This window comes from Coenobita brevimanus, chromosome 5, assembly GCF_032717465.1.
Source record: "Coenobita brevimanus isolate Jiangsu-jjx chromosome 5, ASM3271746v2, whole genome shotgun sequence".
NCBI classification, from domain to species: domain Eukaryota; kingdom Metazoa; phylum Arthropoda; class Malacostraca; order Decapoda; family Coenobitidae; genus Coenobita; species Coenobita brevimanus.
Genome location: NC_136958.1, coordinates 7,383,729 through 7,407,417, shown reverse-complemented (window position 1 = coordinate 7,407,417; position 23,689 = coordinate 7,383,729). Strand labels below are relative to the sequence as shown.

The 23,689-nt window shown below is 44.0% G+C and overlaps 1 protein-coding gene across 6 annotated transcripts in view; it reads left to right on the top strand.

Moving 5' to 3' along the window:
- The window catches only part of LOC145397228 (aquaporin-7-like), a 120,401-nt gene that overhangs the window by 83,886 nt on the left and 12,826 nt on the right, over positions 1 to 23,689 (top strand). Inside the window, exons 6-7 of one of the 6 annotated variants that reach the window (XR_013896899.1) lie at positions 4,756 to 4,796; positions 6,676 to 6,762. The exons of 1 other annotated variant lie outside the window; for it this stretch is intronic. Coding sequence is in view for 4 of the 5 variants with exons in the window: in XM_080270434.1 (XP_080126560.1) it covers positions 4,756 to 4,796; positions 6,676 to 6,708 (74 nt within the window). In the remaining variant the exon portion in view is untranslated. Of the gene's footprint in view, positions 1 to 4,755; positions 4,797 to 6,675; positions 6,763 to 20,083; positions 20,165 to 23,689 lie in introns of those variants that run through there. 4 more of the 6 variants (XM_080270434.1, XM_080270448.1, XM_080270427.1 and 1 more) reach the window with 4 other exon arrangements.

Genomic DNA, 23,689 nt, shown 5'->3' with positions numbered 1-23,689 from the left:
TGCGCATTACGGAGGTTATTCTCTCGGGCATGGAAGCATACATTCCTTTCTCATATCCTTTGACTAATGCAAGAAAGCCTTGGTTTAATCACGCTTGTTCTAATGCTGTCCGCAACAAGGAGAGGGCCTACAAAAGGTACTGGAGCCAACCCACCCCTGAATCACTTCATCTTTACGTTTCTGCCCGGAATCGTGCTAAGTCTGTTCTTCGCTCTACTAAAAATAATTTCATCCATACTAAATGCTCTCAACTCTCCAACTCGAATTCTTCCCGCTCCTTCTGGCACCTTGCCAAAAATCTTTCTAACAACTTTACCTCATCATCCTTCCCTCCTTTTTTCTACTCTGATGGTTCTGTAGCTATTTCTTCTACTGATAAAGCAGATCTCTTCGCACAGACTTTCTCCTCCAATTCCACCTTAGACGATTCCAGTGCTGTTCCTCCATCACTTCTCCCCTCTGACTTCCTCATGGCTGACATTAAAATTTCTTCAGTTAATGTATTTTCTGCTATCACTGGCCTCAGTACTAACCAGGCATATGGGCCTGATGGGGTCCCTCCTGTTGTTCTCAAGAACTGTGCTTCTGTGCTTACACCCTGCCTAGGCAAACTCTTTCGCCTTTGTCTGTCAACTTGTGCCTCTCCTTCTTGCTGGAAGTTTGCTCTCATTCAGCCAGTCCCAAAGAAGGGTGACCACTCCCAACCCTCCAACTATCGTCCAATTGCTTTAACGTCCTGTATTTCAAATTTTTTTGAGTCAATTCTCAATAGAAAAATTTTAAGGCATCTTTCCTATCACAACCTTCTTTCCGATCGTCAGTATGGGTTCCGTCAGGGACGCTTCACTGGCGATCTTCTCACCTACCTTTCAGACTCCTGGTCATCCTCCTTTCGGGACTTTGGCGAAAGCTTTGCCATTGCACTCGACATCTCTAAGGCTTTCGATCGAGTCTGGCATAAATCTTTAATTTCCAAACTGCCCTCCTACGGTTTCTATCCTTCTATCTGTGCCTTCATCGCTAGCTTCCTTTCTGGTCGTTCTATAGCCGCTGTTGTAGACGGCCATCGTTCTTCTCCTTGATCTATCAACAGTGGTGTTCCTCAGGGCTCTGTCCTGTCACCAACTCTCTTCCTTTTATTCATCAATGATCTTCTAAGCTGTACATCTAACCCTATCCACTCATACGCTGATGACTCCACCCTTCACCTTTCCATTCGGTTCCCACAACGCCCATCTCAACAGTTACTTCAACAAACAAGGGCTGAGGCTATGGCACACCTAATGTCTGACTTGGCTCGTATCTCTGACTGGGGTAAAAATAATCTGGTTGTTTTTAATGCATCTAAGACTCAGTTCTTACACCTATCAACCCGACAAAATCTTCCACAGGTATGCCCACTAATGTTTAATAATATTCAGCTTAATCCTGCATCATCCTTGAACATGCTTGGGGTTTCATTTACTCGGGACTTATCTTGGAAAGATCATATTACATCTCTTGTAAAATCTGCTTCCAAGAGATTGGGTGTGCTAAGCCGATTCCGCTCTTTCTTTACCCCTGCACAATTGTTGACTCTATACAGTGGTTTTATACCCCCCTGTGTGGAGTACAACTCTCATGTGTGGGGAGGCTCCCCACATACAGCTCTTCTCAATAGGGTGGAGTCAAAGGCTTTTCGTCTCATTAACTCTCCTCCTCTTACTGACTCCCTTCAACCTCTGTCTCTTCGCCGCACTGTTGCATCTTTATCTCTTTTCTATCGTTACTTTAATGGTCACTGCTCCTCTGAACTGTCTGCTTGCATTCCTCCACCTCTACGACGGGCGCGTAGCACCCGTCTGGCAGCAAACGCTCATTCCTTTTCTGTCCAACTCTAATGCAAGAGTTAACCGTTACTCCCAGTCTTTCATTTATGCAACAGGTCAGCTCTGGAACTGTCTCCCTCTGTCTGTATTTCCTGCTGCCTATGATCTCCAGTCTTTCAAACGCAGTGTGTCCAGGCATCTCAAAATGATCGGATCTTGAATTTGGCTCCCTATTGTATTTTGTTTTTTTCTTGGAGGGAACTGTTACTGCGGGCTCATTGCCTTTGGTTCCTTCTTCCTCTCATAAAAAAAAAAATAAGTTCAAGACAATAAGTTCAAACTCTGTCGTTGTTAGCGTTGGAAGCGGCTGACTCGTTCAGACTGGAGATGGGTCTTTGCCTACTCAGAGGTAAATTCACAAGCTCGTAGTAAAGTCTATGTTCACCAGTAACTTAAGTGTTGTGTGTTCTGTTACAATGGAAGATACATATAGAGATCCGCTGCAAGGCTGGAAACTGTGCAGTATAAAATATTCGATATTAGGCCTCTTCATTCCTCTTTGGAGTTGCAGCCACCCCCTCATCCTCCTCCTCGCACACATACACAGGAAAAAAAAAAAAAAAAAAAAAAGCCCCCGTAAGTCTCTCTTCCCCATTCTTAACACCTTGCTTCCCTGCCAACAGTCTACCCCTACCTCTAGCTGAACAGCCTCTCTTCTTCCCTTTCCTACCCACCGTTTACCCCTCCCACTCTCGCCAACCCTTTGCTTCTCTCCAACCCTCTATCCCATCTTCCTCTCCGTACCCTCCTCTTCTACATACTTTTATGTCCACGCCTGCCCCTTCCCTTCCCCTCCATCCGCAGTACCTACCCATCTTCCCTTCCTTCCCAGTTGCTCTACCTTCATCTCCTGTCCCTCGGCACTTATTTTCCCATCTTACCCTTCCTTATTTCCCTCTTCCTCAGCATTTCTTGTTCCTCTCCTCCCCATTTTGCCTTCCTCTCCTTCTGCCTAACCATACACTCATACTTCTTCTCTTCCCTGCCTTCCCTCTTGTCCCCCTGCCTTCCCTCTTGTCCCCCTGCCTTCTCTCTTGCCCCCCTGCCTTCTCTCTTGCCCCCCTGCCTTCCCTCTTGCCCCCCTGCCTTCCCTCTTGCCCCCCTGCCTTCTCTTTTTCCTCCTTGCCTTTCCTTTTGCCCCCCCTTCCTCCCCTTTTGACCCCCTTCCTTCCCTCTTGACCCCTTTCCTTCCCTCTTGACCCCTTTCCTTCCCTCTTGACTCCCCTCATTCCCTCTTGCCCCCTTTCCTTCCATCCTGCCCATTTTCCTTCCATCCTGCCCATTTTCCTTCCATCCTGCCCATTTTCCTTCCATCCTGCCCATTTTCCTTCCCTCTTGCCCCCTTTCCTTCCCTCTTGCCCCTCTTCCTTTTGTCTTGCCCCTCTTCCTTTCGTCTTGCCCCTCTTCCTTCCCTCTTGCTCCCCTTCCTTCCCTCTTGCTCCCCTTTCCTTCCCTCTTGCTCCCCTTTCCTTCCCTCTTGCCCCCCCTTCCTTCCACATCCCCCATCCTCCCTCTTCCTCCTTCCTTCTTTCCTCCCTCGTTTGCTCCCTCCTTCCCCCCATCCCATCCTCTTTCTTCCCCTCCCTGCCTTTCATCTTCCCCTTCCCAACCAATACTCTTTCTCTCTCCCCTTCCCTGCCTTCTCTCTCCCCCTCCCTGCCTTCTCTCTCCCCCTCCTTGCCTTCTCACTCCCCCTCCCTGCCTTCTCACTCCCCCTCCCTGCCATCTCTCTCCCCCTCCCTGCCATCTCTCTCCCCCTCCCTGCCTCTCCTCCTCTTCCCTCCTTGCCACTCCTCTTCTTCCCTCCTTGCCACTCCTCTTCCCCCCTCCCTGTTTCTCCTCTTCCCCCCTCCCTGTTTCTCCTCTTCCCCCCTCCATGCCTCTCCTCTTCCCCCCTCCATGCCTCTCCTCTTCCCCCCTCCATGCCTCTCCTCTTCCCCCCTCCATGCCTCTCCTCTTCCCCCCTCCATGCCTCTCCTCTTCCCCCCTCCATGCCTCTCCTCTTCCTCTCTCTCTCTCTCTCTCTGCTCTTCCTCCCTCCCTCTCCTCCTCGCTCCCTGCCTCTCCTCTTCCCCCCTCCTTGCCTTTACTCTTCCACCCTCCCTGCCTCTCCCCTTCCACCCTCCCTGCATCTCCTCTTCCACCCTCCCTGCATCTCCTCTTCCACCCTTTCTGTCTCTCCTCTTCCACCCTTTCTGTCTCTCCTCGTCCACCCTTTCTATCTCTCCTCTTCCACCCTCCCTGCCTATTCACTTCCTTTCCTGCCTCTTCACTTCCCTTCTTCTCTCCACTTCCTTTCTGGCCTCTCCACTTCCTTTCCTGCCTCTCCACTTCCTTTCCGGCCCCTCCACTTCCTTTCCTGCCTCTCCACTTCCCTTCTTCCCTCTGCACTTCCTTTTTTCCCTCTGCGCTTCCCTTCCTGCCTGTCCGCTTCCCGTCCTGTCTCTCGGTTTCCTTCTCCATCTCTCCGTTTCTCCCTGCGTCACTCCTCTTCCCCCTCCCTGCCCCCCCTCTTCCCCCTCCCTTCCCCCCCTCTTCCCCCTCCCTGCCCCCTCTCTTCCTCCTCCCTGCCCCCTCTTCCTCCTCCCTGCCCCCTCTTCCTCCTCCCCCTCCCTGACCTCCACTTCCCTCTCCCTTCCTCCCCTCTTCCCCCTCCCTGCCTCCCTTTCATAAAGATCAATCCTTTTCTCCTACTCCCTTCTCCCTTCCTACCTCCCCTCTTCCCTTCTGTACTTTTCCTCTTACCCCTTGTCTTCCTGCCACCCTTCATCCCCTCCTGCTGACCTTCTTTCTTCCTTCTCCCTTTCTCCTTTACTTTCCCTCTCCCCCATCTCCTTCCTGCTGTACCTCTTCCGCACTCCCCACTAACCCTGTTCTCCCACCTCAGGCCTTGGCACGGATGGGAAGTCCTCCAGGAACAAAGTGTTGGTAAGTCACATAGCATACCACTCACATACTCGCCTTTCACAAGAAATTTTTGTATCCATCATGTACTGGTTGTGGACATAAACTGCCCATGTACTTACCGCTTACTTGCACCGTTCTAGACCTGTATTTAGTCTCATGTACTGCCACAAGCATGCAACCTCTCTCTCTCTCTCTCTCTCTCTCTCTCCAAATCTTTACACTTTCTCCCACTTTTCCTCCAAGTTTACTATTTTGCCTTTGAATTTTTACTTTCCTTCATGTTGTTTTGCCCCTTCAGTACAGTGATTTCCCATCATTAAAATTTGCTCTTTTCTCCAAATTATTTAGCCTCATTGAGACCTCTAGTAGTAAAGGAGTTAATGATAGCTATCTTTCAAACACTTTCACGTCAAGTTCTCTCTCAAGCCGAGAAAATTCATATGGCGATAGGAGGAATTGATTACAAGACATTATCGTACCGAAGGATTTTAACTTTCCACCACGATCTTACCGAGATATCTACTCACATGCTTCATCTCTGTACTGCTGTCACTCTTGACCAGCTCCCACCCTCACTCACACTCTCCTGCTTAGCTAACCCACCCTCACACCTGCACCACTCATCCATACAACCAGATGATTCACCCACTGAGCTGCTGATGATGCCACTCTCACATCCATTCACCTATACACCCATACATCCACCCACTACAAAACCCATCACCCACACATGCATAGGGTCACATTCTCGCTGGCTAAGGATGTATTCCAGTTGTTCTTCCAAAGATATATTTTGCTCATTCGTCATTTTAATATATCAACAGAGTTTGCTTTGACATTCAAGAAAATATTAACATAACACATGCAGAAACCAAAACATTAAGGAAAAAGTGCTAGACAGCCTTCTAAGCCAACAGGAATACAAGCCTAGACCTTCTCATTAAGAAACTGATTCTCACCTTCTCACAACATCCATTCACCCAGTCACATAGGCAGCTATTATATATTTATTGACAGAGCTGCTGACAAGTTTAATTCATGTTATGATTCAAACTGTTACACATCCACATTGTCTACTTTATTGTCCATCACTTCAGTTACCTAAGCACCCTCTCTAACTCACTTAACCTATTTATACACATCCACCTACACTCATCCACACTGATTTCCTCCACTAAAAGTTTGTAAACTTAGTGCATTCCTGCATGCAAACACCACTGCTGAGGAAAGCCTGTTGCTATTGCTGTTGCATCTTGAAGCTCCAGGGTTATATGCATTTGTTACACTAAACAATATGTATCACCTACACTTCCCTAGAGTCACCCAAGCCCATAATTCTTCAGACAGTGATTATACAGTACCTTAATTTACAAACACTCCACTGCACTTTACCTTCAGAGTACTGCATTATTTTTTAAAATTCTGGCCACTGTTCACACACTGCTCATTCTTTCATTAACACACCACAATATCTTTACACTTACTACAGTACAAGGTCTTACAACCAGCCTGGCTGAGCTTTTTTTGCATTTTCTTTGAGGCTCTGATAGCTTAGTCCCCTTGCGCTCAGTGCTGTCTTGTAATGGATGTATTTTACCATTTGAATAGCATCCACATTGATTTCTTCATTACATACAGCAGTGTTTCACAGCAGCCGAATTATCGTAATATCTGCCTCCGTTCCATTATTCATATAATAATAAGCCCTGCAGGTACCTCTAAATCCACTGCATGTGCAGCAGAGGAAGACCTATTTATCCAAGTGATGTGAATTATACTCCTTATTGGCAGTGTGAGGAGTATTAATCTTAAGCTGACTATAACCCTTACTGCTCATGCCTCTTGCACGTCACTCACCTTTCACCTCTCTTCTCACTCTCACTGCCCGTCACCCTGACAGGGACAGGAGGTGAACGCCATGTACCACTCCTGAGTGGTGAGTAATGAAGAATGAGGCAGTGTCCAGGAGACTCACTCCATAGGGCAGGTAACGCGTGTGGGGGCATGTGCGTGTTGGTGTTCTGTGCAGTGTTGGGATAGGTTAAGGAAGGGGCCATTGTGTCCAGTGTTCCCCCCTTGGTTTGCCTGTGTTGTTTTAGAGGAATGAGGACAGTTTCTAGATCTGAATGCAGTAATGTAGCAGTTTTTGAGTTTAGTGTGTGCAGTAATGTAGTACATGTCGTTGAGATTTGTGTGTGCAGTAACATAGAAAGTACTATGTCTGTACACGTAACAAAACAGTCTTAGTGTGTGCAGTAATGTAGCAAATGGTGTTGAGATTTGTGTGTGCAGTAACACAGCAAGTACTATGTCTGTATACATAATGAAACAGCCTGTGTGGTCCATGAAGGCAAAATATAATTCAAATCTTCACTAGCTGTCAAGAATAGGTACAGCCATTTGCACTGTTTTAAGTAAATGCACTTAGTAAATACATATACACACATCATGACATGCTGAAAATCGTACTGTACACAACTCCCATTCGTTCATATAATAGTAGCTAGACTGTGTAAGCCCTTCCCACACATTCACAGAAATGTATCCCTGGAACCCTTGTTAAGCCTGTACATAAACCCACTCAAATAATTTACCTAGACTTAGTGTAAGCTTTGTAACTTAGGCCCAACAAACCATGTATAGGTATAGTTCCAAAATCATATAGGACTGGTCATTTTCAGCTTGATCTATTCTGTTTGACACACATTTATTCAGTTCTAAGAAGTTTGAATGCAGAGCACTTATGGCAGCAAATTTGTAGCAGTAGCAAGAGAACATTTTGCTGGAAAAAAAAAAAAAAAAAAAAAAAAAAATCTTTCAATGCCGATTTCGGATTTTTTTTTTCTGGCTAAATGGGCTTAATACATCAATATAAGATCCCTGGCACTAATAAAAGTAATGACCAAAGCCAGAAAGTTGATTGAATCGAGTCAGGTGGGTGCCACTCGACCTCTGAAATCTTCAAGGTAACAGACAGAGCAGAGCGGAAGTGAGCCTGTGAAGACTCACTCACCTCCAACACTTCTAAATCAGAGTTGTAAGCATAGCAGAGAAATGTCTGAAGGTAGTGAGATATGATATTACTTTCCATTTTACTTCAGTTGCTTGGAATGATTTCTCAATCCTGCAGGATGTAGATCTTCAACACCAGCGTTTTTGAAGGGGACATAGATCCAAGTCGCTAGAGTGGTACGGGCTGATGCTTAAGCCACATTCTTCCATAACCTCTTCAGCCATAGTACATCATTCTAATTGTATGCTTGCTGCTACCAGGTGACAGGTGATAACATTTTACTTTTGAGAGTACACAAGTAGTGATAGAGTTGATGAAGGTTCTATCTAACCCCTCCTTTTTTTGTTTCCCATGAGCTGAATAAAACTGTCTGGTGGTAGCAGTAAGTATTGGGGGAAAAAAAAAAAAAAAAATGCTGGAAAGGGTTAACAACACAACACCTCAGCACAACAGCATTCTCTGACACTTTCCGACATAAACACCTGAATGACACCAACATGAGATAACAACTCAGATAAGTCTCTAGATAAGAAATTCTTTACCATATTATCTACAGTAGGTCCTACTTATCAGTTGGCTGGACTACTGAAGAAGTTATGGAATACACTATGTACTTTTCCTGTGTACAGTACAGGTATACTATTATCAGAAGTAATGATTCTTCACTACCAGGTCATATGATTTAGTATGGTGGGTATAATGGCAATGATAAGATTACTACAAATAATACCATGGATGTATAGGTTTTATTCACACACACACACACACACACACACACACACTGACATTTACCTGGAGTCATGTTTATACACACACAAACATATTCTGTATACACAGAGAAGCATTATAACCAAGGGTTCTCAAACTTGTAAGCCAAAGGGTTGACTCATGATGTAATATCTGTTTGAATAAGCTAGTGGTTTGTCTTGTTTGATTTTTGCAATGGAGGGAAGCTTCTTGTAGCAATGGGTTGCTCTTAACTAAACAAAATCTGAAGGTAGGAAAAAAAAAAATACATTATTGGGTTGAAGGGGTTATGCCACTGCAACTGCAACTGACTTTTGACAAACTTTTGCCACAACTGCCACTGTAACTACAGTATTTCTTACAACCATAATAGTTGTCTTCTCAAGAGGATGTATGACATTATATATATATATATATATATATATATATATATACAGTATATATATCATAGGTGAGCAGTGTGTGAAGAATGATGAAGGAAGGGTAGTAGTGAACAGCGAGGATATTAAAGAGGCATGGAGAGAGCATTATAACCGGTTGTTGAATGAGGAGTTTGACTGGGACAGGGAAGGTTTGGAGCCAGCAGATCCAGTGTCTGGCCCTTGGCCTTTGATTGATACTGCTACTGTGAGTGAGGCAATAGGCAGGATGAGGGTGGGGAAGGCAGCAGGTGTGTCGGGGTTAACTGCCGAAATGTTGAGGGCCTCAGGCGATATAGGGGTGAGTTTAGTCACTGACCTGATAAATAGGATTATTTATGAGTGTGTTGTCCCAGATGATTGGCTGAAGAGTGTAACTGTAAATGTGTATAAAGGGAAAGGTGATGCCCTGGAAAGAGGAAATTATAGAGGTATAAAGCTTTTAGATCGGATAATGAAGGTAATGGAGAGAGTTTTAGAAGGTATGATTAGAGCAAGAGTGAATATTGATGAGATGCAGTTTGGGTTCATGCCAGGTAGGGGGACCACTGATGCCATATTCATTGTTCAACAGCTTCAGGAAAAATATATTGGTAGGAGAAGGGATCTTTATTTTGTTTTTGTTGATTTGGAAAAGGCCTTTGACAGAGTCCCTAGAGAGGTGGTGAAGTGGGCAATGAGAAAGCTTGGCTTGGAGGAGTGGCTGGTTAGGGTGGTTATGGCCATGTATGTGGGTGCTCACACCCAGGTGAAAGTGAATGGAGATTTGAGTGATGAGTTTTCCGTGAATGTTGGTGTGCATCAGGGGTCAGTCTTGAGTCCCATGTCGTTCATCATGGTACTTGAAGCCCTTTCACGTGACTTTAGAAACCGATTCCCGTGGGAGTTGTTGTATGCTGATGATTTGGTGTTGATTGCAGAGAATGAAAGGGAGGCGGAGGAAAGGTTTAGGAAGTGGAGAGATGGTATGGGGCAAAAGGATTTAAGGGTAAATGCAGATAAAACAAAAGTGATGATATCTAGGGTTGGTGGCGGTACTGTCAAAGACGAGGGAGAGTGGCCATGTGCAGTTTGCCACAAGGGCGTGGGAAGTATGGTAATTCCATCTTGTGTGGTATGTGTGATAAATGGGTGCATAAAGAGATGTAGTGGTATCAGAGGTAGACTGTGAGATAATGCTGATTTTTTGTGTGCGACGTGCCGGGGTGAGCAGGTGGAGATTGTCAGACGTGAAAGGATTGAACTTGCTGGTGAATCTCTTGAGTGTGTGGAAGAGTTTTGTTATTTGGGAGACATGTTGTGTGCTGGAGGTGGGGCTGGAGCTAGCTCTGTGGCTAGGGTGAGAAGTGGCTGGAAGAAGTTCAGGGAGCTCTTGCCTCTCCTGACATTGAGAGGGCTCTCCTTACGTGCTAAGGGGTCTTTGTATGCAGCATGTGTTAGGAGTGTAATGCTGTATGGCAGTGAGACCTGGGCAGTGAAGGAGGAAGATATTCACCGGCTCAGACGTACAGAAATGACAATGATTAGGTGGATGTGCAGTGCGTCCCTGCGTCCAAGGCCTGGAGGGGCTGGGTTTACAATGGAAGAGTTGAGAGGTAGGATGGGACTGGAGTGTATTGGTGGTGTGATGAGGAGAGGTAGATTGAGGTGGTTTGGACATGTGGAGAGGATGGGGGATGATAATTGGGTGAGGAAGGTGAGAAGTGTTAATATTGGGGGTGGGGTTATGAGGGGTACACCGAGAAAGACATGGGACGAGGTCATTAAGTGTGACCTTAGGGTTAAGGGACTGAACAGGGAGGCTGCAATGGATCGTGCAGCGTGGAGAGCCGCCATTAGGTGACCAAGGCCGACACATGCAAGCATGTTGGAGCCTTTAAAAACGAAAACGATATATATATATATATATATATATATATATACTGTATATACTTTAAAGGAATATCACCCTTATTTAAATTCAGTCAGTATCCAGCCACTTACTAAAAAAATTAATTCATATCTGATATGATTACCACATGATTACTGTTGCTGTTATCTTATTCTCATTTTTGTCATACAAGTAACTTGCTGCACCATACCTTATCACTCCTGAAATGTCCTTATGCATACTAATTCTGATTATTTCTGGCTAATTTGAAGTGGATATTGTCTGGTTTCTTCATTCTGTATGAGTATGTGCAAATTTTTAATATAGCACTATAGTTTTCATACAGGTTTTTTTAATAGCCAATACAGGACAAAGTTTCCCTCCTTCACTCTGATGGCATTACATAGTAGGATGAAGTACAATATACAGTCACACCTTGCAATTCGATGATAATGCATCAAGTGAAAACCTGCTGCATAGCGATTTATTGTACTGTATTGGGAGGTTGATGTAACATGAGTTCACTGGGGATGGAGGGGGGGAATTATGACCATGAACCTTTTTTTAAATAGAAAAAAAAATGTCGCCCACCTAAGTATGCTCTAAGCCGGTTCAAGTCATCACCGAGTCCTCCCTGAAGCTGAGAGACAGCTGGAGGGCCTGGACAATCACTCCAGGTCCTCAGGAGGAAGTGAAGAGAGACGGAGAGACAAAGTGGTCAGCCCAAGGGAGAGCGAAGTGGTGTGGCTGAGGGAGAATGATGTGGTGAGGCCGAAGGACAGCGATGTGGTGAGGCCGAAGGAGAGCGATGTGGTGAGGCCGAAGGAGAGCGATGTGGTGAGGCCGAAGGAGAGCGATGTGGTGAGGCCGAGGGAGAGCGATGTGGTGAGGCCGAGGGAGAGTGATGCGGTGAGGGTGTTGGAAAGCATAGAAGTGAGGGAGGGTGTGGTGGCAGGGGAGTACGACAGCATGGCGGTGCAGGAGCACAGGGGTAAGCCACGTGGCAATGAAGACAAGACAGGCATGACAGAGACAGGTGAGGGAGGACATGGTTTTTTTGTACCCCCACTCGTTGATAGTCTTGGCTCTTCCTTGGTGCTTGGCAAGGAGGAAGGTGGTGGTGATGGCAGTCTGCTGTGTTGCCTTTTTTCATAGATGTCACTGTACGGCCTCAAGTGTTGCTCTGTGCCAAGCCTTGCCACATCACTCTTCACCAGGTTTGGGTCCTTGTCCTGGATGTATGAAACAGCCTCATCCATCTCTGCTAGGAACTCTTTCAAGATCTTGATGTCAAGAACATGAAGAGGCTCATCTTCCCAGCTATCCTCACCGTCTTCCTGTTCTCCACTATCCATTCCCTTAGCTCAGTGAGCTCCTCTATTGAGAGTTGCTCAGTGTGACTGTCCAAGACCAACTGAACATCATTATCAATGTCCTCAAATCTGCCTCATGCAAGAGGTTGAGAATTTCAGACTGGATGTCTCCACTGCCAGGAACCCCATGATGGAGTGAACACACTCTGGCCATACTTTTCACCAGACAGCATTCAGTGTGCTTGGCTGCACCTCCTTCCACACTGCTATGATGCTGTCAATGGCATTCTTGCTATTATATTTTTCCACAAATGCTGCACTGCATCTGTCTCCCAGAATCTTTTGCCCTCACCATTTGCTCCAAGGTAAAGTAGAGGTGGAGGGCTTTGAAAGTGGTTATGATGCCTTGGTCCATTGGCTGAAGCAACACTGTGTTGGGGATGCAGGTACACCACTTTGATATTATCCACCCAGTCCTCCATCTCACCAGGGTAACTTGATGTACTGTCACCTAGGAGGTGGAGGAGGAAGTGGTTTGCCATACTGCTCTGGCTGGCATAGTCACACAGGCGGGGGCACTGGTATCCTGCCATGTAAGGGCAGCAGAGTGTGAAGGTCAGCCATGGCCTGGAGTTACTCTTCCAAATGACTCCAAGGTTCTCTTTCACATGCCCTGCCAGTGCCCAGGGGTTCTCAGTGATAAATGAGGAGGGGTTTTAGGTAAAGGTTCCCCTCTGCATTCACACCAAGGAAAAGGGTGAGACAGTCCTTGGCTTCCTTAAACCTTGGCACATGTCATTCTTCCTTGCTTATACAGGTCTTCTAGATGTTTCCAAACAGGTCCATCTCATAAAAGTTTAGGACATGTTTTGGAGAGTATCCTCCTCCCTCTATGATTGCCTTCAGCTTTGCAGGGAAGGCTTCAACAGCCATGTGATTAGCAACAGAAGCCTCCCCATGCATGGTCATGTCTCAAGCTAGTACGGGCCTTAAACCGCTTAAACCGCTCAAACCAACCTGTGTTGGCCTTGAACCGCTCCTTGGCCATTCCTCGCTTATCCCCGAGATCCTTCCACGGATCAAAAGCCTTTGTGCAAACAGTTAAGTTCATTAACCCATAGCTTTAGGAGATGCTCCATCTCCTCCATTATGGGTTCCCTTGTTGTACTTAGTCATTTAGCAGTCAGGATAGGCAGATTTCTTTACCATCAAGGAGACTGTGGACTAGGGATGCTTTTGGGCCTTAACAATCTTGTTCCCTCCCTGTCCCTCCTTATGGTTCTTAAATAAGTCCAGTTTCACACCAAGGGAAAGGCTACACCTTACCCTTTTAATGTTGCCCTTAAGAATATCAATTGCACCATGGTAGCACCAGACATGATTTCTAAGTTGCAAGTTTCAGTTACTTCACACAAAAAGTTCTCGACTTAATACATGCAGCATTATTCATTACATACTTGCACTGTTATTTGGTGACAGCAATGGTGTTTCGATGGCCTTACCCAGAAAACGCAAGGGAGACTACCACAGATGTGGGACTCATGAGTGATTTTTTTTTTTTGTGAGGAAGAAGGAACCAAAGGCCGTGAGCCCGCAACTGTTGTTCCTTCCAAGAGAAAAGCAAAATACAAGAGAGAGCCAAATTCAAGATCCGATCATTTCGAGATGCCTGGACAAGTGAGATGAGATCTTCAAAGGGGTGGCACAAAGGAGGTCACCTATGCAGAGGCCTGAATTGGGGGATTCTGTGCATGTAAACACTGGGCAGCATCTAGGGTCAAATCTGTCTGTCTGTCTTGCTTACATCACTGTGTCCATATGGCATTGCTCAAGCTATTTATCACATGGCAAACATTTGTACAGCATGGCCTGACTGTACTGTATTACAATGCAGTCACCAATATTCTCTAAATTTACAGTACAGAAGTGGACCAGCAGCCACCTATGCATGCTTTAACATACTAGACTGTGAATTCAAGGCCTGGCATTAACAATCCATAGGCACACTGATGTCATTAATCAATATGGAAAAATTAATAATTTTACTACAAGAATCAGTCACCATTTAAACGGTGGTCTGCAACATCCTACTGATGTGAAAAATTTGATGAGATACTCTCACCATCCATCCATTATCCTACCCCACGTTGCCCCATGAGGAGCGTAGGAGCCCGGGGCCAGGCAAGTTGGCCCTGACATTTAAGACTCTCTTTGTTTTCAAAACCACAAATTGCTCTGCATTTCAAATATTTACATGACCAATGATTAAATGAGAACTATACATTGAAATTATACCTTAATCTAATTTATGTACCTGTGGAGTCACATGGAGAGACAGGCTGACGAATGAGGATATAAAGGAGCGCTGTGGTGTGGATGTGGATGTGATAGGAAGCGTTATAAGGAACACACTGAGATGGTTTGGCCATGTGGAGAGGATGGAGGGTGAAAGACTGACGAAGAGAGTGTATGTGAGTGAGGTGGAGGGGGGAAGTGGGAGGGGGAGGCCGAGGATGAGATGGAGGGATGGGGTGGAGAGGTATATGAGAGAGGGGGGTGTGAGTTGGAAGCAGGGCAGTGAAATGGCAGGGGACAGGGCAATTTGGAGGTGATTTGTTTGTGGCCACCCCAAATGGGATTGAGGCGTCTGGCAATAGATAGATAGATAGACTACCTCAGTATGATTATACAAGGTGGAGTAGTATGACACACCAAGCATGACAGAATGCTACAGGTTACTAATGATTTCAGGGACATTTGAGATAGAAAACTGGTATACAGCTTCTGTTCATTGCTTTATTTTATATCCCTTGTGTGAAGTGTCTAGGTAGACAATCTTACCTTTACTGAAAAGTAACTGAAAATATTCATTTATAGGTTTACATAATAAAAAATCCATTTTACTTGTCATGAGATCCTCAGACAATGGAAAATAATGCACCAGTAGCTGCCACTGGCACAAAGAAGAAATAATGGTCGTGAGAGAACCATCTCTGCACATCTGTCAGTCAAGGAGAGTAATTCAGCTATATTTCTAAAATAGACTTCCGAGAAAGTTTCTGGATGTCTGGCCTAGGATGTTTAGCCCACGCTGGGGACAGGAGAGTCTAGATCACCAGTGACCCTAAATGACCCAATGTAACGGATAAATTCCAGTTAGAAATGTTTTATGAACACGGGTCCATTCCCAATGCCATGGAGGTATACTTTACTTAGAGGAAATGTACTGTGGGGTCAGTACAGTTGCTAGATTTCAGCCTGTTAATTTCATGTATCGGGCCACATGAGATGTAGTATATGCCTGACGGGTAAATACCACAGAACTACTTAACCCTATTTCTGAGGCAGCTAGTCAACCAAATGAGCTTGTTCTTCTTTGTATGGTTACATGTTCCATGATCATGTGAGGTGATGTGTCTGAAATATGGTGGGGGCATTTCGAATGCCTATTATGGTGAACAAATGTTGACTACATCAGGCCATACAATATCAAGAATCTTTTGTGTAAATATGCTGATCCCTTCCCCCCCCCTCCTCCCTTTTCATTACAGTTCATACATTGCCCCATATTACTGTACCACATCACCATAACCTGCCCTCTGTAGTTTATTGTGGTGCTTGAGGTCCTCCTGAGAGACTTAAGAATGGTTTCACTTTAGGAACTGTTGTATGCCAGTAACAGTGTTGATTGCACGGAATGAAAGGAAAGCCATAGAGAAATTTAGGAGGTGGAGAGATGGAATGGAGTCTAAAGCTACTTGAAAGTGAATGTGGATACAGTAAATGTGATGATCATTCAAAAGGATGGTGATAGAAAGTGAGTGGTCACTTTGTGTGTGTTGGAAGGACGGTGGGAGCAGTTCAGTTTTACATAATGTCTACAACAAATGGGTAAACACGTCAAAAGCAGACTGCATGACAGAAGATTCCAAGTGCACTGTGTACATTTAGGGAGGAACAAAGAGAAAGGTCTGGATGTGTGTGGTTAGACCTGCCAGGTGCTTTTTGGGGTGTCAGGAGGAATTGTTTTATCTTGATATGAGCTTTGCTGGGGGGGGGGGTAAAGGGTTAAGAATGAATGGAAAACACAAAGGAACGTTTTATCTCTCTTGACACAAAGGGAACTTTTCTCATTACACTAAGGGTAAACTGTGTGCTGCATGTGTGAAGAATGTAATGCTATATGACAGTGAAACTTGGGCAGTACAGAGGGAGGATGTGCATAAGTTTAAGCAAACTGAGATGAGGATGACCTGATGGATGTGAACTGCTACCCTGAATGACAGAGCTGAGAGTAATCAGCTTAAGATCAGATGGGAATGGAAATCACTGTTGATGCAATGCATATGGAAGATTAAGGTGGTTTGGACATGTGGAGAGAATGGAGGGTAAAAACTAGGGGGAAAGATTTGTAACTATGAATGTGAAGAGTAGAGTATAAAAGGTTGTAGACCTGAGATGACTACAGATAAGGTCCAACAAAATGGTCGTAGGGTTATGGGACTGAACAACATGCTGCCAGAAATTATGGAACATGGCGAGCTGCCATCAGGTGAACAATGCTAATATATGCAAGCATGAACAATGCATTTTCAAACAAAATGAAATTATCCAATGAAAACTGACTCAGTGATTAAAAAACATTTCTGACTGGAAGTAACCTCAAAAAGTCCTCAAGGTAGCAACTATGAGAAAAACATTCATAGTGTACAGATCCCCAAATCAAACAAAGCTTTGCTATGCAGTACTAAGTTGCACTGAGCTGGTTCTGGTTGGTAGTAACCTCTGCTTTGGCACTCCAACCCCTACATATACACTCAGTGCCAGAATTCAAACCGTGGACATTTTTGTTACTATGCTACACACAGTGGATTATTGTTAATACGCTACACACAGTGGAGTAATAATACCTCTCTCATCTTTTGATGGCAGTGTCATTATACCTCCCTCCCTCACACCATATTTGTATGTGGATCTTGGCAGTAGTTGTCATATTTTTGGTACTGTCATGTTTAATTTGTTCACTGACATTTTTCCTGGTGGCTGTGGTGATGTTACAATGAATATTGTGAGATAGGAATAAAAAGGGCACAACAAAAGAGTATTACAAGGAATGATTGCTGTCTGAGGAGGAATGACAGTTATGGAAGACTGGACACAATGCTGGTAGATGATGTCTCTGGACTTGTACTTATGATAGTACCAGAAACCTGTGTGTCTTAATGCATTTCAGTGTTTTGTTCAGTAATGCACTGATCTTATATATGAGGTACGTATGGGTCTGCATCACCAGTAAGTTACTGATTTAAGAAGTCATGGACCCATTCCTGTAAAATGCCTGGTGGTCCAGATGAGAGCACTTTCATTCATTAATTAATTAAAGTCATCAAATCCTGTGTTGCCCCATGAGAAGTGTAGGAGCCAGGAGCTAGGCAAGTTGGTCCTGAGATGTACGATGAGTGACCAGCCTCACTCTTCCCTGAGTGGCATTACATAAGCAATAAACCCCAACCAACCTTTGGAAAAAACTTGGACGGGCTCAGTCCGATTGGAGTGCCTTAATTACCCATTAAACCACCAGGCGCCGTAATCTGGTTATATGGTTACCACCGATCGTAGTACATGGTTTCCTGGTGTACAGGAAACCACTTGGCTTGTCACTAAGTGTAAAGTCACCTGTAAACAAAAGGAAGAGGAAAGAATGATGGAAAGAAAGACAGAAGAGGAAGGAAGGAAGAGAGGGTGAATAAGGATGATGACAAAACTTAGTCTTTTGGACTGATTTAGTGCTTAGGAAGTGATGGTCAAGTGATCAGAGAAGCAGCTATCTCACTGCCAGGTTGGATCCTGGTTGTGACAGGGAATAGTATGTATGTGCATATCAGTTTAGTTGACAGTTCTCTTTACTGTTCAAAAACTCGCCTTTTTTTAATAATAATAATAATAATAATAAATCTAATGCCATTACAAGTCCAGTAAAATAGCCATCATATATCTCAGTCCTATTATTTTTTTATTTTTTATATGAGAGAACAATCATAAGGGCTTCTGGCCTTTGGTCTCGTCTTTCTTGCATTAAAAAAACAAAATAAAATAAAAATAAATGGTTTGGTGAGAGTCCCCAAGTGATAACATGTAAAAGATCTGTCGTACCATCTATTATGTGAGTGCTGCTGGGTTTTATTGAAAGGGTTGCCTAGAGTACAAGCAGTCCTAGAGTACCAACCCCAGTCCTAGATACCATCACTTTTGTTATACTGTATCTGCATGTACTCATAAGCCCTTATGTCCCATACCATCTCTCCACTTCCAAAATCTTTCTTCCTCCTCCCTTTCTTTCTCTGCAGCCAACATCAGATCAGTGTAAAACATCTCCCACAGGAGTCCATTTCAGAAGTCATGTGAGAGGGCTTCAAGTACCATGATAAACAACAAGGGGCTCAAGACAGACCCCAGATCACACCAACATTCATGGAAAACTCATCACCCAACTCTCCATTCACCCTTACCTGGGTGTGAGCACCCATATACATGGCCATAATGACCCTAACCAGTCACTCCTCCATCTAAAGCTTTCTCATTGCCCACTTCACCACCTCTCTGGGAACTCTGTCAAGGGCCTTCTCCAAATCAGTGAAAACAAAGTACAGTTCCCTTTTCTTTTCTGTATATTTTTCCTGAAGCTGTCGAACAATGAATATGGCATCAGTGGTCCCTTTGCCTGGCATAAACCCACAACATCTCATCAATATTCACATTCTCTAGTCATACTTTCTAGAACCCTTTCCATTACCTTCACTATCTGATCTAAAAGCTTTATGCCTCTATAATTTCCTCTTTCCAGGGCATCACCCTTCCCCCTGTACACATTTACGATTACAATCTTCAGCCAATCATCTGGGACAACACTCTCATACATAACTGTACTTATCAGGTCAGTGACTAACCTCACTCCTATATCTCCTGAGGCTTTCAACATTTCAGCAGTCAACCCAGACACCTGCTGCCTTTCCCACATGCATCCTGCCTATTGCCCTGCTCACAGTAGCAGCATCAATCAAAGGCCATGGACCAAAAACTGGATCTGCAGGCTCCAAATCTTCCCTGCCCCAGTCAAACTCCTCATTCAACAATCAGCTCTAATTTGCTCTCCGTGCGTCTTTAATATCCCCACTTCACCACAACCCTTCCTTCATCATTCTACACACCTGCTCACCCTGTTCTCTCTCTTCATGTGATTTACCACCTTAAAAATCATATGCTTCCCTTCCACATGATTTAGGTTTTCAAGTAAAAGTCTCTGTTACTCAGACTTTGCCCTGTAAACCTCTTTTATAGCCCTATGCTTGGCAGCCAAGTATTCTTCTTTGTTACCACCCTTCTTCCATTGGAGACTACTACTCTATGGGTCTGGTTCAGGCTGGCATGATGGGCGACCACCACTTCTTTGAAAGTAAAATCTTTGATGGCATGGATGCAAGCAGTTTCATCAGCATCCCTTGCACATGCATTGCCACATGTGAGAAGAGTTACTTAGAAAAGTACTCACTCAAGTAATTGCTCAGAGAAGAGACATGACTTTAGAGAAAGGTGATCATCTCTAATGAGGCATAACAACCAAGCAATGCACCCCCTCCTCAGCTCCTGATGATTCCTCCTGCCATCACATCTAATGCCAGTATGGTACCAAAAGTGGCTAGGAACTCCTCCTTCAGGATGTCTCCAAATTCACTAGTTACACATGAAAATGGGTTTTGGTTTTTTGCAAAAATCCATTTTTCTGAATTCTACCTCACTCCATCCTTATGTGGTATAAAAAAAAAAAAAAGTCAGGATGAAGATTATGATATATTCCTACTCTTGCCATCATTGGTATTCTCATTTTTCACATTATTCTTTAAATTCCTCTGTCTTCCCCTATCTCACCCCACCCGTCTCCCCTCAAGGTTCTCGCCTGTGGCTCAGTGACCCCCATACCCTAGCCTGGACCCCCACCAAGTCACCCATGTGATCACCTCCACATGTGAAACCATCCAAATGATCAAATAGGTTATGTGGGTCAGTCTCTAACTCAAATCTTACTTGTACTGAGGCTGGGGTAGTGCTTGTTACTATAACTGGTATTACTTAATTGTCACGTTTTGGGCTGTATTTATTAGAGGTTATAAATGCATGAATAATTTTTTAGTGCAAGTAACAATACTCACACTAAATATTATAATAAATTAATACAATATAATAAATGAAATAATAAATAAATTTTGGAGAGCCTCGGAGGGCCCAATACCTGACCAGGGCCCCAACCAAATGGGTAGATTTGCATTGCCATGTGGCATGTGAGAAGTGTGAATGAGGAAAGCAAAAGGGTGGAAGTGGTGAATGTGTTCAAGAACGTGAGATATGCCATGATGGTACTGTGTGAAACAAAGATGAAAGAGTGTGAAGTGGAATGGGAGGGTGTGAAATGTTTAAGATCGGGCATGAATGGGCTTGGAAAATGCAAGGAAGGAATTGCTCTGTTGATGAATGAGGTGTGGCAGAGTGGAATGAGAGATTACAAATGTGTCGGCTTGAGGTGTATGTATGTCAAGTTCAAGTTAGAGAAAGTGAAAGCGGCTGTGATTGTTGCGCATGCACCATGTGAGGACAGGAGTGGGAGAGAAAGACACATTTTGGGATGAGCTGGATGAAGTAGTGGGAGAAATGCTCTGTAGCCATAAAATGATCGTAATGGGTGATATGAATGGATGAGTAAGCACTGGTCCTGAGGATAACATAATGGGTTGTAATGGAGTATGAGGAGAAAATTATAATGAGAAGCGACTGAAGGATATGTGTCGGGAAAGGAGGTTGTGCACTTGTAACTTGTATTTCAAACACAAAGATGCACATAAATATACTGTACATGGTACAGAGGGAACACAGATCGTTGAAAGGAGCCTGATTGATTGCGTGCTCGTAGACAGGTCGATGCTGGGAATGTCTGGTGATACGAGGGCCATGAGAGGACGATGGGGAGGTCTGTCAGATCATATAATTGTGGTATGCAAGATCAAGCTAAGTGGAGTGAGGTGGACCAGGAGAGAGAGCAGCAGTCAGAGAGAATGACTGAAAGTCGAGAAGCTGAGGATCAAAGAAATGGCAGATGAATACTAGAGTAGGGGAAGGGTTAGAATCAGTGAACTGAAATTAAATGGATCTGGACAGCCTGTGGAATGCATACTGTATATGGACTGCTTAGTTAGAAATGCTAAAGTGGTATGCAATGTGGCAAGAGTAACAACAAAGAAGAAAGGTATAGCATCGAGGGATAAAGAGGTTGAGAGCAGTGGAGGAAAAAAAGGTAGAAGTGGGTTACAGGACAGGGTTCATTTGAAATAACTGAATATACTGAGAGTAAGAAGCACGTAAAGAGACTAGTGAAGAGGAAAATGGATGAGGTAAATGATGATCTAGGAAGAAAAAAGAATGCTATCTTCATCATCATCATCATCATCATCATCATCACCACCATCATCATCATCCAGAACTCCTTTCCCACCCTATGGCAGGGTGAGGAGTAGCAACGTCCAGACAGCCTAAGTATCCCCAGTTCAATGGGCCATGCTTCCATTCATCCATCATTCAAACCCTTGGAATCCTGGCTTTATCTGATACGCCAAAAACATTCACCACATTCTGTAGCTTTACATAAACATATCCGATAGAGTCAGTCCAAATGCTGTCATGTTAAAAAGGGGTGCCAAATCCCTGATCATGCACTTCTCACAATATTCATCCAGCCAGCTTGATCTCTTGTCAGTCCCCTAGCCTCACCAACTTCCATACCTCTCTCCCTCACACACTCATCCACCATATCCTTCAACCTTCTTGGCCTACCTCACCTCCTTCCTCCTTCAAATGCACTCGGATATAACTTATTCACCAGCCTATTGTTAAACCATTCTCTCCACATGACCATACCATCTCAGTGCATTCTCTTCAATTCTGGTGTCCACAGCCTTCATCGCTCTACATCATTCACAAATCACATTATTTTGTATCCTATCCACTCTCTGTACTCCACATACATTCCTCAGCAGTTCCATCTCCACTGCTCTTACTCGTGACTTTTCATTTTCATGCCACACCATAGTCTCACATCCATATGTTGACGTTGGCACTAACACTCCTTCATGTAAGCCTCGTGCAGTTGCAACACTCAAGCCTCTGTTTCTTATCAGGTCTTTATGGCACCAGCTACTTTCCTTCTTGGTGTCATTCTACTTTCAACTTCTTTTGCACATTTTCCCCTCTTTTCTATCAGTGTACTGTGGTAATTGAACTCTCTTACCAATTCTAGTCTCTCTCCATTCACTGTAACATCACACTGGGATTCATCTTCTCCCTTGATTACCATCACTTTACTCTTTTCTACATTTACTCTCAAGGCATGATGCTCACAGGCATTAGCAAAACTCTGCATTGGAAGAGGTGCAGAAATGTACAAATAACAGCAGAAGGAACTGTGAAGGTGTGAAGGATGTAGGTGGTAGATTATTAACCCATAGGGATGAAGTAACGGCCAGATGCAAAGAATATTTTCAAAGCCTGATGAATGGAAACAGAAAGAGCAGAGCCATTGTAAACATCACTGGTTTTGGGGGATGTGCAGAGAAAGAATGCGGTGCCAGGAAACGCGACACTGGCACAGATGAAGAGCGCAGTGAAGCGGCTCAAAAATGGGAAACCAGCTGAGGTTGATGAGGCGTATGTAGAGATGACCAAGTGTAGTGAAGAGAATGGAATGAAGTGCTTGTTGGAGATATGTAAGAAGGCATGAATGAGTGAAACTGTACCAGCAGAGAGAGAAAAGGTTGTGGCTGTACCCCTGTACAAAAATAAAGGTGAGTGACGGTGAGTGCAAGAATTATCGTGGCACAAGTTAACTGTGTGCGGTAGGGAAGGTATATGGAATAATAATTATGAAGAAAGCAAGAGAGATATCAGAAGTCCTAGTGAGTGATGAACAGGGTGGCTTTAGGAGTGGCAGAGGATGTGTGGATCAAGTATTTCCAGTAAGATAGATAGTGGAGAAGGCTTGTAAGAAGGACTATAAGGTGTTTATGGTATTCATGGATCTGGAAAAAGCTTATTACAATCTAGACAGAGAAGGATTGTGGAAATTTTTGTGCATGTACAGTGAAGATGATAAGCCGTTACGTGCTGTCAAGAGATTTTACGATGGTAGCAAAGCATGTGTAAGGGTTAATGGGCATCTTAAGTGAATGGCTCATGATCGGTGTGGGCATGCAACAAGGTTGTGTGATGTCCCCATGATCAGTATATATATATATATATATAGATAGATAGATAGATATAGATATATAGATAGATAGATATAGATATATATATATATAGATATATATTATATATATATATATATATATATATATATATTATTATATATATTATATATATATTATATATATATATATATATATATATATATATATATATATATATATATTATTATATTATATATATATTATATTATTATATTATTATATATA